The 16,479-nt window shown below is 36.2% G+C and overlaps 1 protein-coding gene across 7 annotated transcripts in view; it reads right to left on the reverse strand.

Moving 5' to 3' along the window:
* Window positions 1-1,151: 1,151 nt before the first annotated feature.
* LOC121421125 (myotubularin-related protein 13-like) overlaps window positions 1,152-16,479 on the reverse strand; it is a 106,548-nt gene continuing 91,220 nt past the window's right edge. For all 7 annotated transcript variants that reach the window (XM_041615769.1, XM_041615772.1, XM_041615770.1 and 4 more), the window contains 9 exons: window positions 16,066-16,192; window positions 15,032-15,204; window positions 13,062-13,280; window positions 12,349-12,525; window positions 11,646-11,781; window positions 10,903-11,082; window positions 10,099-10,223; window positions 8,219-8,350; window positions 1,152-4,780 (listed from right to left, as the gene is read on the reverse strand). In XM_041615769.1, coding sequence (XP_041471703.1) covers window positions 4,688-4,780; window positions 8,219-8,350; window positions 10,099-10,223; window positions 10,903-11,082; window positions 11,646-11,781; window positions 12,349-12,525; window positions 13,062-13,280; window positions 15,032-15,204; window positions 16,066-16,192 — 1,362 coding nt within the window. In that variant the 3' untranslated portion in view covers window positions 1,152-4,687. The remainder of the gene's footprint in view (window positions 4,781-8,218; window positions 8,351-10,098; window positions 10,224-10,902; window positions 11,083-11,645; window positions 11,782-12,348; window positions 12,526-13,061; window positions 13,281-15,031; window positions 15,205-16,065; window positions 16,193-16,479) is intronic.

Here is a 16,479-nt window from a genome sequence, read left to right on the forward strand (position 1 = left end):
AACAAAAGGCAGAAAATGTTGTATGCCTATATACATCAATATCACTACTTTATCATTTATCATATATAACTCTTTTCATTTCTATCAACATCTTATATTCTTAAACTAGGATCATTTCCACAAAAGGCTATCAAGATTGAGACCATCCCATTTTATCCCTGCTTGTTTAGAAGAGCAATGAAATAAGCCTTCATAAAGATGCTATTTAACTGTACATTGGTGCATATATTCAACTCTTGTTTAGCTTTAGCCATTTCTTCAAGTCTGTGCTAAAAAAACGTGGGAAGCCATACAGTCACTGAGTTTTATTCTATTCTTTTACTGCATTATTTTCATGCTGTGATGATGATCAAAATGATAATTATTACAGTAAATTGTTTGGGTTAACCCTATCTAGGCCGGGGGGGGCCTCAGAGGCCCCCCCCTCAACGAATCGCGCGATATTTTCGCCGTGCAAAATTTTTTTACCGCGCCGCTCGCTGACTTTTTACTTTCAAGTCTTGCGCAACATTTGAGACCAATTTCGCGTCACCCGGGTACGTGGTTCCGAAATTACGCAACATTATGTAAGTGCATGTCAGACCGAAAATTGCTCAAAAACGTGATTTCGTGTACAAAGTCAATGCAAATTGTGTTTTCAACCAAAATTCATAAATGTATGATTATTTTTAGTTTTGCTAGTCTAAATGTATTAATTTTATGCTTTTTATGATCACAGAAGAGTCCTTAACAAATTTCATTGAAAAAACAATGAAAAACAAAAGGTCCAAAAAATAAAGAAATACATAAGAAATTGCAAAAAACAATATAATAAATAAGAAAATGATATGATATCACAATTTTTTTCATGTACACTTGCTTAGGACAACACAAATAGTTTCTATACCAAAAATTAGTACATCTGGAGCTTTATTTAGGGAGTTAGAGGAAAAAGTATGATTTCGCATAATAATTACGCATAAATTAGCATAATCACTTCATAGCAATTTGCATGAAATAAATTACTATACAATCTTGTAGATTATGTCCCAGGCAACCCGCGTGCCAATTTTCGGCGCGATCGCGCGGTCGACGGCCGAGATCTTGGGGGGGGCCTGGGAGGCCCCCCCCCCCCCGGCCATAGGAACTCCCAAAATACCCCGGCCTAGATAGGGTTAAGATGTACTGATAAATTGAATGTCAATTGGAAGATAATTGTCTCGCATATGGCTATCCATAAGAAAACCACAGATTAAGACCATGGCTATAAAGTAAACTGAAATTCAGATTATGGAGATCATCCATACAAACCCATTAAGATGACTATAGGTACATGTAATGTGGATTAAAGTAATCTATTCATTATTCATCTTCGCAGATCTCGTCAATTAAAACTAATTTTCTTCAGTTGATAGTGTATATTTGTATTAATGAAATAGAGTGTTTTTGCATTTGCTCCATGGCCACTCTACAACGCACTAATTACTTTGAAAATGCAAGTCCAAACATAATTGAGAGCCAAGAGGCTTTTGTCGAAAGTTGGCATCCCGGGACAGCAGATCATCCGAAAATTTACACCAGACAAACAATGGCAAATATGTCATTGTCCAGAGTCATGACATTCTGATGCTTTCCCGGTCCACCAACTTTCGACAAAATCCTCTCAGCTTTCTATTGTGAGTTTCATTACATATTTTTAAGGAATCGGTGCATTGTAGGGAGCCACCCGTAGTAAATGTGAAAACTCTCTAGTAATATCAGGATCTTTAGTAAAAGTGGGTCAATGGATTTCTCTTAAAAATCAGCCTGATCAAATCAGGGGATCGTTTCATCAATGTTTGTCGTCCGACACCTAGTCATATCTGACAGATTTCCTTGATTTTGATTGGCTGAGAAGGCCTGGATAAAACTTTAGATCAGTCCATTCATAAAAAAGTTCCTTGATGTCTTTACTTCTACGAGTAAAAAATAAGACCTTGCATACAGTTTCCTTCAGCTCCTTGCAAAATGTTTTGATAAAAAGAAATAATAAGGCTAAAAGCTATATATAAAATTACCTATTGGGATATCAACTTCAACTGCAATTATAATTAAATATAGCACGACTGAACTGTACTTCGAAAGCAAAAATATTAGTTTATACCTGGAAAAAAATAGATAAGGAAATTCAAGGTCGATAAGCTGCGTTCAAGATTTGAAAAAAAATGTATTATACCCTTTCCATACACGGTCCCCATGCATGAACAGTTATATTAAGACCAAATCCACACAGAAATGCAACATACTTTGCTAAAATAAATGTGCTAATATGTTACTATTTTCCCAACATTTGCATTCAAATGACTTCTTTCTTTCTGATGGGTACAATGCTAATCTTTATTGCCCTTGTTTCTTGGCATAGCTATAATATTCAAAATATCTCAGGTATCTTCATAATGACTTGTAGAAATGAGGACTGATTGGTAATTTGGAATGAAACAAGTAAGTATCCACACTAGAACTGATTTAAGTGACAAAAGAAAGGACTTTATTCTCTTCTAAAAATAGTAGTTTTTTCTGCATTAACCCACATTTTAATTAGCTGAAAGTTAGACAGGGGTCGAACATCCTCTCAAGCTTGTACACTTTTTATTTTTTACAATTTGGATTATTGAGAATTGATCATATCATTGTTATCAACATGTATTCATATTTCATGTAGTTTGATTTGATTCTGCATGGTGGGATAAGATGGTCCAGAAATCAAACTATCCTTTACCTAAAAGCTTCAAATAAATATTATTGAATTTATTCATTACTTGTAAAAAACTTACACGTAAGTTACACTTTTATATTTTTAGTATATATTATTTTATGTTAACAGGACCTGGCTGAAAACAGTCAATCTGAGCTTGTTATCCTGTTTAAAGATATTTTAATAAATAAATAAAATAAATAAAAATAAATGTTACTGAGCACTTTCAATTCAAATTTTAACAAATTTGCATATCCACCCCCTATCTTGCTTTACTTAATGAACTGATTAAGCTATCATAATCGGAAAGCCTTGCATTCTTCCATATGAACAAATAAATCACTTTGGGAAAGTCACTCATGTACATACAGCCAGTAAAATGTGTAAAGACTCGACAAGCCAACAGTATGTTTGGAATCTTGTTTCTGACCTGATCAATCTCTTTGCTGTCATATTTGGGTGCTGATATTCAGGTAAACTGGGAGAAGGGAGGGGCTGAGGGTAGGCTTCAGGTAAACTGGGAGAAGGGAGGGGCTGAGGGTAGGCTTCAGGTAAACTGGGAGAAGGGAGGGGCTGAGGGTAGGCTTCAGGTAAACTGGGAGAAGGGAGGGGCTGAGGGTAGGCTTCAGGTAAACTGGGAGAGGGGAGGGGCTGAGGGTAGGCTTCAGGTAAACTGGGAGGGGCTGAGGGTAGGCTTCAGGTAAACTGGGAGAGGGGAGGGGCTGAGGGTAGGCTTCAGGTAAACTGGGAGAGGGGAGGGGCTGAGGGTAGGCTTCAGGTAAACTGGGAGAGGGGAGGGGCTGAGGGTAGGCTTCAGGTAAACTGGGAGAAGGGAGGGGCTGAGGGTAGGCTTCAGGTAAACTGGGAGAGGGGAGGGGCTGAGGGTAGGCTTCAGGTAAACTGGGAGAGGGGAGGGGCTGAGGGTAGGCTTCAGATTGCTTAAAAAAGGATAGTTTATGCATTGGTATCACACCTTACTCATTTCATAATACATTGATAGTTCTTTTGGTCAACTATAAGAGCCCCTTCCATGCCCCAATATGACCCCAAAAGTGGTCTGAAATTGGATTCATGTATACTAATTGCGAACAAAAATGGTATTATCTACATTGATATAAAAGTTATAATCCACCCATAGATATCATTTATGATATCTATTTTAACCACTCTCTTGAAAAGCCTCTTGGATCTAAAACAGTCTCTAACATTCTTCACAGATTGATGTTATCCTTACAAATGACATATACTCCATTTCCTCTAGTATTGCATTCAGTTATCAAATGTCACTCTTTCAGTGTTTTTCACAAAGACTGTTGCAGATTCTTTTCTTTCAGTGTTAAAACTTCACCAAGATATAATCATAGTAGAACAGAGTCCAGTCTTCTTGCATGGTTCAAAGAGACTGGAAACACATCCATACTCGATGCAATGAGAATGCAGTCATCCTAATGAAAGAGTGCATTCTTTCTGCTATGATTTCAAGACTAGTACAATCCAGTTCAAATGCACTGAAAATGCAATCACTTTGATGTTCATCATGATTGCATTGGTCCATCCAATGGTTTGCAGATTGAAGATGATCTCCTGTGTCAAAAATACATTCTAAATGCACAGCAAATGCATTTACTGTGGTGTTAAAATTGATATCAAAAGTCCATCCTTTTTCCCACGGTTTACAGCTTGGTAGTTGATCCCATCACAAATGCATTTTAAATGCACAGTAAATGCAATCACTCTGACGTCAATAATGATTACAAGAGTTCATCCTTTCTCCAAGAGCTTACAGAATGGTATACATCCCATCTCACTGCATCACCTTACAATAATAACACCAATATAAAAAGTCTTGTTATCATGACAAACACAGTCCAGTCTCTTTTCCCAAAGTTCATATTGAGACTGGTGAATAAACACATCTGAAATTAATATCCAATGGTGCGATACATACATGTGAATGTATTGCTAAGTCCAGTATCATGATAAACAGTCTTGTATTTTACTAATCCATTCTTCAGCTGCTGCTTTGGTGTCTGCTATAAAGTTGTACACTCTCTTTGTCGTCTTCAGCTGAGAAAAAAATGACAAAAAAAGGTAAAAAATAAAGCAAACACCAATCTGACAGAGGAAAAACCTTGTTCAAGAGTCTACAAATTAAATGTAAAAAAGTAATTTGACAAATAAACAATGTGAAATATCTGGATACTCATTAAAATAAAATTCAAAGTAATATGTTCCATCAAAGCTACTGAAATCACTTGATACCAAGAAGTTTTCAGATACCATATTTCCTGTTTTCCTTGAAACCGTTTCTCTCTTTAGGATAAGATTAACCAGCAATGCACACCCCATGCTGTTATTAAAAAGACTATTTTTCTTAATATAATGAGCAACCATTACGCACTCGAAAGCTTTCCTATAATCTTTATCCAAACTCAGAAACATGACAGTAATTTTTTTTTCAAAGGATTATGAAAAGACATAAAAGAGCCGTTGCATTCAAAATCATAGTTGAAGAAATCAGATATGTGGCCCATTTCATAAAACTTGTTTAAACAAGAAAATCATAGTTGAAGAAATCAGATATGTGGCCCATTTCATAAAACTTGTTTAAACAAGAAAATCATAGTTGAAGAAATCAGATATGTGGCCCATTTCATAAAACTTGTTTAAACAAGAAAATCATAGTTGAAGAAATCAGATATGTGGCCCATTTCATAAAACTTGTTTAAACAAGAAAATCATAGTTGAAGAAATCAGATATGTGGCTGTCATGTACATGTGCGATATTTGTCAGCGCATGGGGGCGCTGATTGCGTATTAAAAGAAGTGTTAAGGTAACTTTACAAATTTTGTCTCTATTTTCGTCTCTTTTCTGTTTTGTATTGTTGATGTAGTTGTTGTGATAGTCGTACCAGGAAGGGTGTTCTCTTAAGCTCCCCTCCCTGATATGACATATGGGGGCTTGTCCGAAATATGATTTTCCAAGCCATTTTCTTGCTCGGGTTGTGTCCGATCTCGCGTTGGTTTTTTGTGGTTGTCCCACGTATCTAATTTGATGTCGGGTTTTTCTCTCTGCTTTGCTATGGCTTTTGCCTCCCAGTCTCTATGGGCTACGTCTGAGCTCTGTGCGTACATGTAGTTACGTAGCGTAGGCGTTATGATCTTGATTTTAGGATTTAGGTCTATTTATTAAATAGCTTGTACTGCAGTCGTTAATGGCTGGTGCTATTTGATATTTTTATTGTGCATTTTTTCTGCACTTCTAGGACATTTTTTCGTTGCGATACTGCTCTGTAAGTCTGTTCATTGCCTGGATAAGTTTGGCCGGCAACTGAATAGTCTTCAATTCGTAACGTTGTCTACTTCAATGATTTAGACCTATCCTTCTTTAATCAGGTCCTATGCCATTCTAGAGGAGTTTTTGGTGTGATTTTTTTTGTCTCTTGTTAGACTGGATCATACTTGGCCTAAGCTAGTTTTGGTTTAGAAACTTCATCACATGACATTTTCATGATTTTTTTCATTTTTTTTTTTTTAGACAGTGTAAAAGGTCTCCTAAATATTGCTGGATCTTTCTTTCTTTTTGTTTATATTCCTTCTGTCACTTTACTCGATAGAGAAATATGGCTCAGTTTAACGCAGATACATTTTTGGAGGAAGACCTTACACTCGTTCGCTTGCGTCAGCTGCGTAAAGATGATCTGATAGCGGTTGGACGAAAAATGTCGCTAGATCTTTCGGGTTTGAAGACTAAGGCAGAGCTATTTTCTGCTATTGCGGCCCGCGCGGAATTGATGCCTGAAAGTGTGAGTGGTGATTCTGATGATTGTGATGACAGAACTAAACTTGACAGTGATGGGGTACGGCTTGCACTGGCTCAGATTGAACTAGAAGAAAGAAGAGATAGGCTGAGAGCTGCTGAGCATGAGAGGGAAATGGAAAGGAAGCGACTGGAGTTTGAGATGATGCGTCATAGTGAAATGGTGTCTCAGAGTGGGCAGTTGGATGAAGAGGGTTTCATGAAACCTGTGAGCTACTTTTCGAAGAAGCTTGATGTACACCAGCAAAGATACTCTACGGTAGAGAAGGAGTGCCTAGGTCTGGTGCTGGCAGTTCAACACTTTGATGTGTATTTGAGTAGCTGCCCCGATGTGACCGTTTTCACGGATCACAATCCACTAACCTTCCTCGAAAGGTTTAGGAACAAGAATCAGAGACTGTTCCGTTGGAGTCTGTTTCTTCAGCCTTATGGGCTGAACGTGACTCATATCAAAGGAAATGACAATGTTATTGCGGATACGCTTTCTAGAGTTTAGACAAATCTACAGTCAATTGCCAAATAACCTCCTTAGAAACAACAAACAAAACAATAATAATAAAAAAAAAACCGACAACAAAAAAAACCAGAAAGCTGCAAACCGGTCGTTAACTAGTATTCACATAATAAAAAAAAATAACACTAACAATAATAATAATTTTAAAAGAAAAGTGATTTTCTTTTTTTTTACTCCATTATCCAGGTGGTCAAGCAATGTTTTGAGATGAATGTCTATAATAGTTTATTAATAACTATCTTTTAATGACAAAAAAAAAATATATATCAATTACATGGAACAATTCATTATGTTCTAACAAGTTTACATATTCTAACTCTTGTTCTCTTCATTTATTTATTTTTTCTCTCTTCAGGTTCTGCATTTGTAAACATGAAGCTGGATCAAAGTTCTTGCATTGAAGGACTTAATTTCATTTTTTATGTTGCTATGGAAAGTTAAATTGCTATAACTTTCTTCTTTTAAGGGGGGAGGTATGTCATGTACATGTGCGATATTTGTCAGCGCATGGGGGCGCTGATTGCGTATTAAAAGAAGTGTTAAGGTAACTTTACAAATTTTGTCTCTATTTTCGTCTCTTTTCTGTTTTGTATTGTTGATGTAGTTGTTGTGATAGTCGTACCAGGAAGGGTGTTCTCTTAAGCTCCCCTCCCTGATATGACAGTGGCCCATTTCATAAAACTTGTTTAAACAAGAAAATCATAGTTGAAGAAATCAGATATGTGGCCCATTTCATAAAACTTGTTTAAACAAAAGCTACTGAAATCCTTAAATCTGATTGGTTGATAGTAAACTTGTTGTGCATTTATTATAATAACAAGTCTTTGTGAAAAAAGACCCTGAACTCTATTATTGAGAAAAGCTTAGCAAGTTTAAAAGTATTCTTTCAAATATCTAAAAAAAATCTGCAATTCATATTTGAAGAGTGAAATGCCAAAACATCTTGGGGCCATTTCACAAAGCTGTAAGTAAGTTAAGGACTTTAAGAACGATTGGTGAACCTTTCTTACGCACTTTTTCATCTCCAATGAATATACCATTTACCACAAGAAAGGATCACCAGTCGTTCTTTAAGTCGCTCATAACTTACGAACAGCATTATGAAACGCCCACCGACTGCAATAATAAGAATCAACATGAACTTGGGTTGCAGGGGCCCTAGTAAACTTACATCAAAGAATGCATTATCCTCTACTTTCTTAGGTGCCGATGGGTTTGCGAAAGCTGGTTGTACTGATTCGACTTCTTTCAAATCAATAAAACCTTTACAATGAGGATCATGCCGTGCTTCGTAGTACCTCAACTGAGGAAGAAAAAAAAACAGAGATTAAGAGATGATTACAGTGACAATGAAGAGTGAAGAGACATACTAATCATTTCTGCTGATTTCTTTAGATTTTTTTTGGTAATGGGGGTGGGGGAGGGGTGGACAAACCTTTTACATATGCTACTGATCAAATTCAATAATCCTAGGACAAGCCCAATCCCAGAGATGCCAACTTTTGGAAATCAGAATTAGGGAGGATTGCAACCGCCACCAAATTATGTGCGCGTAGCGCACATCTCGAGCGCGGAGCGCTCGACCCTTGTGGCCGGGGTCCAGGGCCCGCCTTAGGGCCCTGGAAGCTCTGGGTTTCTAGATGCTCTCTGGTGCAATCTGACCCTTATTTTGGGGCATTTCACATGTTTTGAAATAAACATTGTTCCCACTTTTTTAACATTAAAAATATCAAATATGCATTTTCACATGTAAATAAAAAATGAGGGGACAAAAGAAGTACCTGTTCAACAACAATAATGAGGATGCATTATCACTATCGGCTATGGGCAGGTTATGTTCCACTATAAATTCAGTAAAGAAAAGCTCAGCGCTGGTCCCTTGCTTGGTGAAATAAAGACAACGGGGTAGCTCGAAGATCTTGCCATCGCAATGTCCGTAGGCCTGTGCCGTTTGCTCTTGAACGTTAAGTGCCTCCGAATTATCATCACCATGATCACGACCTCCCTGCTAAACTGAAATGTCCACGCTGCAAATTGCGCAAAATGCATGGTAAATTCCTCTTTCCGACTTCCGAACACACAGGTAATGGAGACTGTATTCAGTCTTATACTTCTCACACCATTTCTTGGTCTTCTTTTGTTGATTTTCCGCCATTTCGTGTCAATATCAACCCATCAATACGCCGAAATCACACACCGATATTCCACCGCACGACTCGACAAATCCAGTGGCCGCGAGCGCACACGCCTCGCGAAGCTAGCCGGGCCTACCGGCCTGGTGCACAGTGGATTCCCGTCGGGCATATCACATGCACCAGCTTTTCGCTGCTCCTTATTTGTCTACTTTTCACACAGAATTTAGTAGCAGCGAACGTAATGGAGTTACTACATGCTAAAGTTAGCAGACGATACATGTCCTTCCAATCCAATTTGATCAATGCAAAAAAATTGTAATTTCGGGAGGATAAGGATGGTAATCGTAAGGGCGGGAGTTAGGATGAATTTTCGGGAGCCTCCCGATGAAATCGGGAGGGTTGGCATCTCTGCAATCCCTCCTGACAATCTCTATTCAATCATTAATTATAATACTTTTTTGGGCCGACCCATCAAAGGCACTTCAACCCATATAGCACGTCATCCATTTTTGTGTCCCTGTTCATGTATTACACTGTAAAGTAACCATTTAAATATCCGTTACATATTTTTCAATTGAAAGTGAAATAAATAAGCATTTTGTAACTGGGTCTAGAACAACTTTTTATGCAAATGAATTCCCTGTTGTTTTCCATTTGGATTTGTACTCAAATAAGTACATGTACTTAAAATATTACTGAAAATACTACTTGGCTATCATTTTAACCAATGCCAAAAACCAAACATTACTGAATGCTTTGTTATTCTTTAAATATTGGATATCAAAATAACATCTGAAAAATCATGCACATTTCAGAGATTTAAAGAGTACTTTACTGATTTACGACAATGTTCTTCATCTGGTTTTACGCAGATTTACACAGTGGCTAACTTGAATTAAATTAATCTAATATTTACCTGATGTTTTTGTGAATCTAAGACAAACCATCTTTGCTTCCATCCTTTGAGTCTTGCTCCTCTCTTATATAGATGACCTTCATGTGACCTTGTCTCATCTATTAGGTTGTTGAACTGTTCATAACCTAAGAGAATAACAAAGATCAAAATTCATCTAATCTAGCTCTTCAAATTGGCAACAATCTGGCAACAATTGGCAATTTTATTCATTTTCATATTTTGAAAAAAAAATAGATATGAAATAGAAGAAGATGAATCAATATGGATGGCAATTGTCACCATATCATCATAGATTTAGATCTTTAACAGTAACAGAAGTACAACTCTGAGACATTATCAAATCAATGCTGGAAAATGATCACAATGAAGATCACCAACACAGATAAGCACAGTATATTATCATTATTGCCTTTCATGAAACTACTGTTATAAGCTACTGAAATCCTTCCATCTGATTGGCTCTAAAACACTCAACAGATATTTCTTGGTTTAAATTATACTTACCCTCTGTGAATGAGCGTACATTGTCTGTTGTTGGGGTGTGGGCAGGATTAGAGTCTATTTCTTGGTTTGACTTACCCTCTGTGAATGAGCGTACATTGTCTGTTGTTGGGGTGTGGGCAGGATTAGAGTCTATTTCTTGGTTTGACTTACCCTCTGTGAATGAGCGTACATTGTCTGTTGTTGGGGTGTGGGCAGGATTAGAGTCTATTTCTTGGTTTGACTTACCCTCTGTGAATGAGCGTACATTGTCTGTTGTTGGGGTGTGGGCAGGATTAGAGTCTATTTCTTGGTTTGACTTACCCTCTGTGAATGAGCGTACATTGTCTGTTGTTGGGGTGTGGGCAGGATTAGAGTCTTCCTTAGTAACCTGCCTGGTTGGGGCGGAGCTTTCTTTTGTAGAACCCCTCCTTGAACACTGCTTTGGGACCTGAGGTACACACTTCTCATGGACATTGTAACCACAGTCTGAACATTTCATGCCTGTGAGAAAAAAGAGAAAGAAGGGAAAGAGGAGAGAGAGGTAGTTAGAGATGTACGATGACTTGAATGATACAAGCGAAAAAAAAATTTTCTTTCTATCTCTGGGGTGGATGAATTCCTCTCACACTCAGGGCAATCACCTTCACTTTGCATGATTCACTGTACGTTCCATCCTCCACCAAACCCTCCTATTCTTCCCCAGAGATGCCCTCTACTTGCTTAGTTCATATCTATTCAAGGTATCTCAATATCATCAAATCGTCCATCTGGAACTCAAAATACCCCCTCAAACATGCCTGTCATCTCTCCTTAGCACATACCTAAATTTGCCATATTTGCCTCTGGCAACCTGTCCACAGTAATCATCAACACAATAAACATTACTTTCATAATAATTATCACCACAGCCATCATCATCATAATGACCACGATAATCATCATCACCACTATCATCATTACCATCATCATCGTCTTCATTATCATTATCATCATCATCACCATCATCATCACCCACATCTTTATGCAATAGTCCAAACAATGGAAGGAGATCACTAAACACTAACCTGTACACCCTTGCTTTACGACACCAAACAGCATCTGATTACAGAAGTCACAGCTTGTTGGTGTCATGTAGCTACAAGGCTCAAAGTGATGTGGAAAATTGAACCCTTTTGGTGTTGGTTCAGCAATATTCTTTCCCTGAAAAAATGAAATGAAGCCAGAAAAAAAAATCAACATTCAAATTTATAGGTCAACATTATTATCATCACCATCATCAACATCGTCACAATCATCTCAATCATCATCATCATCAAGTGATATACAGGAGTGAGGTAATCCTGTAGATCTCTCATCATTATGTCATAGATCAATAGTCAATTAGCACACTATAATAAATGCAAAGTGTGTGGATGTTGGGGTAAAACAAAAAATAATTATAAATTGCCAAGGCATAATTATCTAAATCAGTCTTAAATATATTTTAGTGTGTGCATAGACTAGACTAGAAGCTATTGTTCATAATTTCAATAATAAATTATCTATCAACTCATTAACCATCAATGGAATTTTCCTTTTTAACATCAGTCACCTTCTAAACATAAATGACGCTCATTTTATAAGTTAATGTTATTTTAATAAAAATAACAAATTATAAAATTTTGTAGCAGCCATAAATTTGTAAATACGCTGTTAAAATGATACCTTTGCCATGGATGAATTAAAAAATACATAACAGACTCCAAACAAAATCAAATGAGAACTGACCCTGACTAGAATATCAATGGTTGTTTTCTTATGAGCTGTCATGCTCTGGACACGTGCTTCCTCCGTTGCTTGTGACGTTCTTTTCCTTCTCGTCACAAACCTTGCTTCTAGATGTTCAAGAAGATGCTTCCAGTTCTTATGTTGCTTGCCAAGGTCTGACTCTAATTGTCTCATCTCCTGTTAATGACCATATGTGAAAGGGTCTCATTGAATCAGTAAGAGCACCCAAAATATTTCAAAGTCTACCTATTTCTTGACAAGATACAAATATTGTTTTCATATCTTATCTGTTGTACAATCACCTTGTTCCTTGATGTATGTTGAGTAACTGAATAGGTTTGTAGGCATATTGATGATCTCATCACTTTCTGTTCTCATCATTCTATTAAAACTCTCCTGTACTAGTATTCCTTAATATAAGGTGCAGATTAGACACAATACCATCAGGGGCCATAGTGTTTTATGCACAATAGTCAGCCTGGCAATACTATCGTCTTTAATCTGGTTGGATCCGTTCCTGTATCATATTGTTTACACTTTTATCAGATCTCAGAAATCAAAATGAATGGATAATTAATTTTGAATGCTTTATAATAGTATTTCTCTATCACATTGTGTACTTTTATTAGATTTTAGAAATAAAACTGAATTAAAAACAAATGCCTGTTGCCAATTTGATGATCAATCATGGGTCTCCATCTACATAAACTTACTTCTAATAGCCACCTATGGATGTCAGGTTCAGCATGTGATACATCATCATAACTAGCATTGACAGTCCTCCTATCAGTCTGTTCTAAGGGTTGTTCATTATCCTCATTGGTTGCTGATTCAAAGAGCTCACGGTCAAAGGATGGTCCACCATAAAGATTCTCTTCAAGGAAGTAATCCCAGATCTTCAGACTAGATGTATTGGTATAGGGCCTTAGGACCTTCAGGAACAGATAAAAAAATCAAGAATTAAATATATAGAATAACACTACCTTCTCTACTGAATTCAATCAATATAATGGTATTTAATGGTATTCCAATTATATTCAAATTAACCAATTCAATTTTATTCCAGAATAAAACAAATAATTTTAATCATTTGGGGAATAATTTAGTGGAAACTTACACCATAATGTATGAAATCCATTGTAAAATTTATTACAAATGTAACTATATTGCAAACAATGTACAAAAAGTGTCAATCAAATATTCATTATTTCTATCTCTCAAATGACAATCTGGGTCCATTAACACAAAAATAACATTCAATCGCACAGCTTGCAATATTTTTTAGTCACCAAAGATCACCCAATCAGGAACAATGTTTTAAAATTACAACTGATTGCAATTTTTTTATGCTAAATGAACAGCATCATTATTGCAGCATTTGATTAGCCCGTCCAAATTGTTAATCATATGTTACATTAAAGAGTCCACTTTCATTATAATTCTATTGGCTATTTAGGCATCTTGTCAAAAGACAGAGCAAGCAACATTTTCTTACGTATTTCACAATTCAGAGCGCTTGTGGTCTATTAGTTCTGACTCTCGGCTTTCAAACAGAGGGTCCTGGGTTTGAATCGTAGCCATGGCGTGTTTCATTTAGCAAGAAATTTATCCACACTGTGCTGCAATCAACCCAGGTGAGGTAAATGGGTATCGGCAGGAAGTACAGTGTAATTCCTCAAAAAGCTGTGCGCTCCAGAATCGGTAAACTAGCTTAGCCGGGGTAATATAGGAGCGCCTTGAGCACATAGCGAGGTGGATATGTGCGCTATACAAATCCTATATCATTTATCATTTCATCATAGGCAATAACATTGGAGAATACAGGAAATCCACAATGAAAAACTTGTTTTTATAACAGGATTGCTGCTTAACGATATGGCAGAGACTTTTGACAAGGTACCTATATGGCATTGGTCTACTATGTATTGGATCTATTAAATGAATGCATAAATTACAGATCATTCCCCTAATTCCATGCAGAATGCAATAATACTATGCTTAAATGAAATGTTTACCACCTGATATCTTATTCAGGTATATATGCAAACTATATTAATAAATGAAAAAATATTGATGCTATATTCTAGAAAATACTAGTAGATGACTAGAAATTGTTTAAATATCTGGTCCATTTTCTGAAGAAAAATGATTAAGATTGATACCTGCACCACCACCATCCTAATATGATAATTTCATGCTTTCATTCAAAATAAATTCATTAGCAATGGACTTAATATATGACCTTATATATTTCATCCCATTAAGGATAATGTATTTAACTTTAGATTCCAATGACTTTGTATTCTTTTTGAATAAAAATCTTCCCAGTAGAGAATTTTAAAGCATGGTATAGTACAGTATTATAGCAAAGTTAAGGAAATATTCAATGCATTTTTAAGAAAAGTGAAGGATTTTTTTAATAAGGAGCAAAGAGGCTTTCATTTCTCTTTCAAAGATTTTTAAAGTACAAGTGAATAAAAGTTGCTGAAATAGGTCAATATGAAACTACGATGATACTACTTAGCTGATGTAAGAAGTAACCATGACAACCAAGTATGTTGATAGACAGAGAATGCATCCAATGTTTCTAATATAGCTGAGAGGTGAGATGTTTCTATGCATCTAAGCTTCAGTTTCTCTCAAACCAGGATGGATTTAAAAAAGGAACTACAAAATAATTTACATCATTTACTGTTGTGTGTGGTGCAAACTGGAAGTTGTAGAAGATTGGTGATCGAGGATGATACTTGTCAATGTAAGCCCAGAGTGATTTGAGAGGTGGGCTTGGTGTCTCACTGTCACTATCCCCACTCTCATCAATCCTTGATGGTCTCCTATCCTCATACACCTGAGTTGCTGTGAATAAGATAATATATATTATAAAATCACATCAAACATAGATGCAACTTTGTTTGAATGTATGTTTATTTGATCATCTATTTCACATTTACATAAAAACAGGTCATTACAGTATAGTATAATGAATGCAATTATATACAAATTGATACAAATAAAAATACATCTAAAGAAATTATTGTCAGTACAAAGCCTTTCATTCAAAGAGAAAGGGTAAAACATAATTTAGTAATTGACAATGAAAAAAGGGAAACTAAAATAAGGCCAAATAGCCCAGTGAAATAAGTTCCCTTATGCGCAATACAATAAAGTTTCAAATCATAGAAAGACATTGAGTTACCATTACTGAAAAACATTTCCGTTAAAAACATATACCTGCTTGATATATTTCATAGTCTGAGTCCCAAATGAATGTCTGAAAGCAATTTGATACATAGTGGTATGCTATCATCTTACCTGCTTGATATCTTTCATAGCTTGAGTCCCACATGAATGTCTGAAAGCGATTTGATACGTAGTGGTATGCTATCATCTTACCTGCTTGATATCTTTCATAGTTTGAGTCCCACAGGAATGTCTGAAAGCGATTTGATACATAGTGGTATGCTATCATCTTACCTGCTTGATATCTTTCATAGCTTGAGTCCCACATGAATGTCTGAAAGCGATTTGATACATAGTGGTATGCTATCATCTTACCTGCTTGATATCTTTCATAGTTTGAGTCCCACATGAATGTCTGAAAGCGATTTGATACGGAGTGGTATGCTATCATCTTACCTGCTTGATATCTTTCATAGTTTGAGTCCCACATGAATGTCTGAAAGCAATTTGATACGGAGTGGTATGCTATCATCTTACCTGCTTGATATCTTTCATAGTCTGAGTCCCACATGAATGTCTGAAAGCGATTTGATACGTAGTGGTATGCTATCATCTTCAGAAAGTACTGATTGAATTCAAATGACAGAGGGAATTGAGAGTGAACCTGCATGGAAAAAATGAAATATACATTTAACATTAATAGTATTAAGAATTTTCAATATTACTCTTATTCTATCATTGTGACAAGTAGACAAGTATAATGTTTTTTCCATAATGGCATGTGATATTTTAAAATATATTTGTAGAAGAGGGGAAAATTACCTTTCACGTTGAATAATAATAATAATACTAATCCAGTTATAAACATCCCATAATGCATCAGAACATCTCAAAGCACTTAAAAGATATGTCACTATTCAAAATTATTATTTAAAATTATTATTCAAAATA

The sequence above is a fragment of the Lytechinus variegatus genome, chromosome 9 (assembly GCF_018143015.1).
Source record: "Lytechinus variegatus isolate NC3 chromosome 9, Lvar_3.0, whole genome shotgun sequence".
Classification (NCBI taxonomy): Eukaryota; Metazoa; Echinodermata; class Echinoidea; order Temnopleuroida; family Toxopneustidae; genus Lytechinus; species Lytechinus variegatus.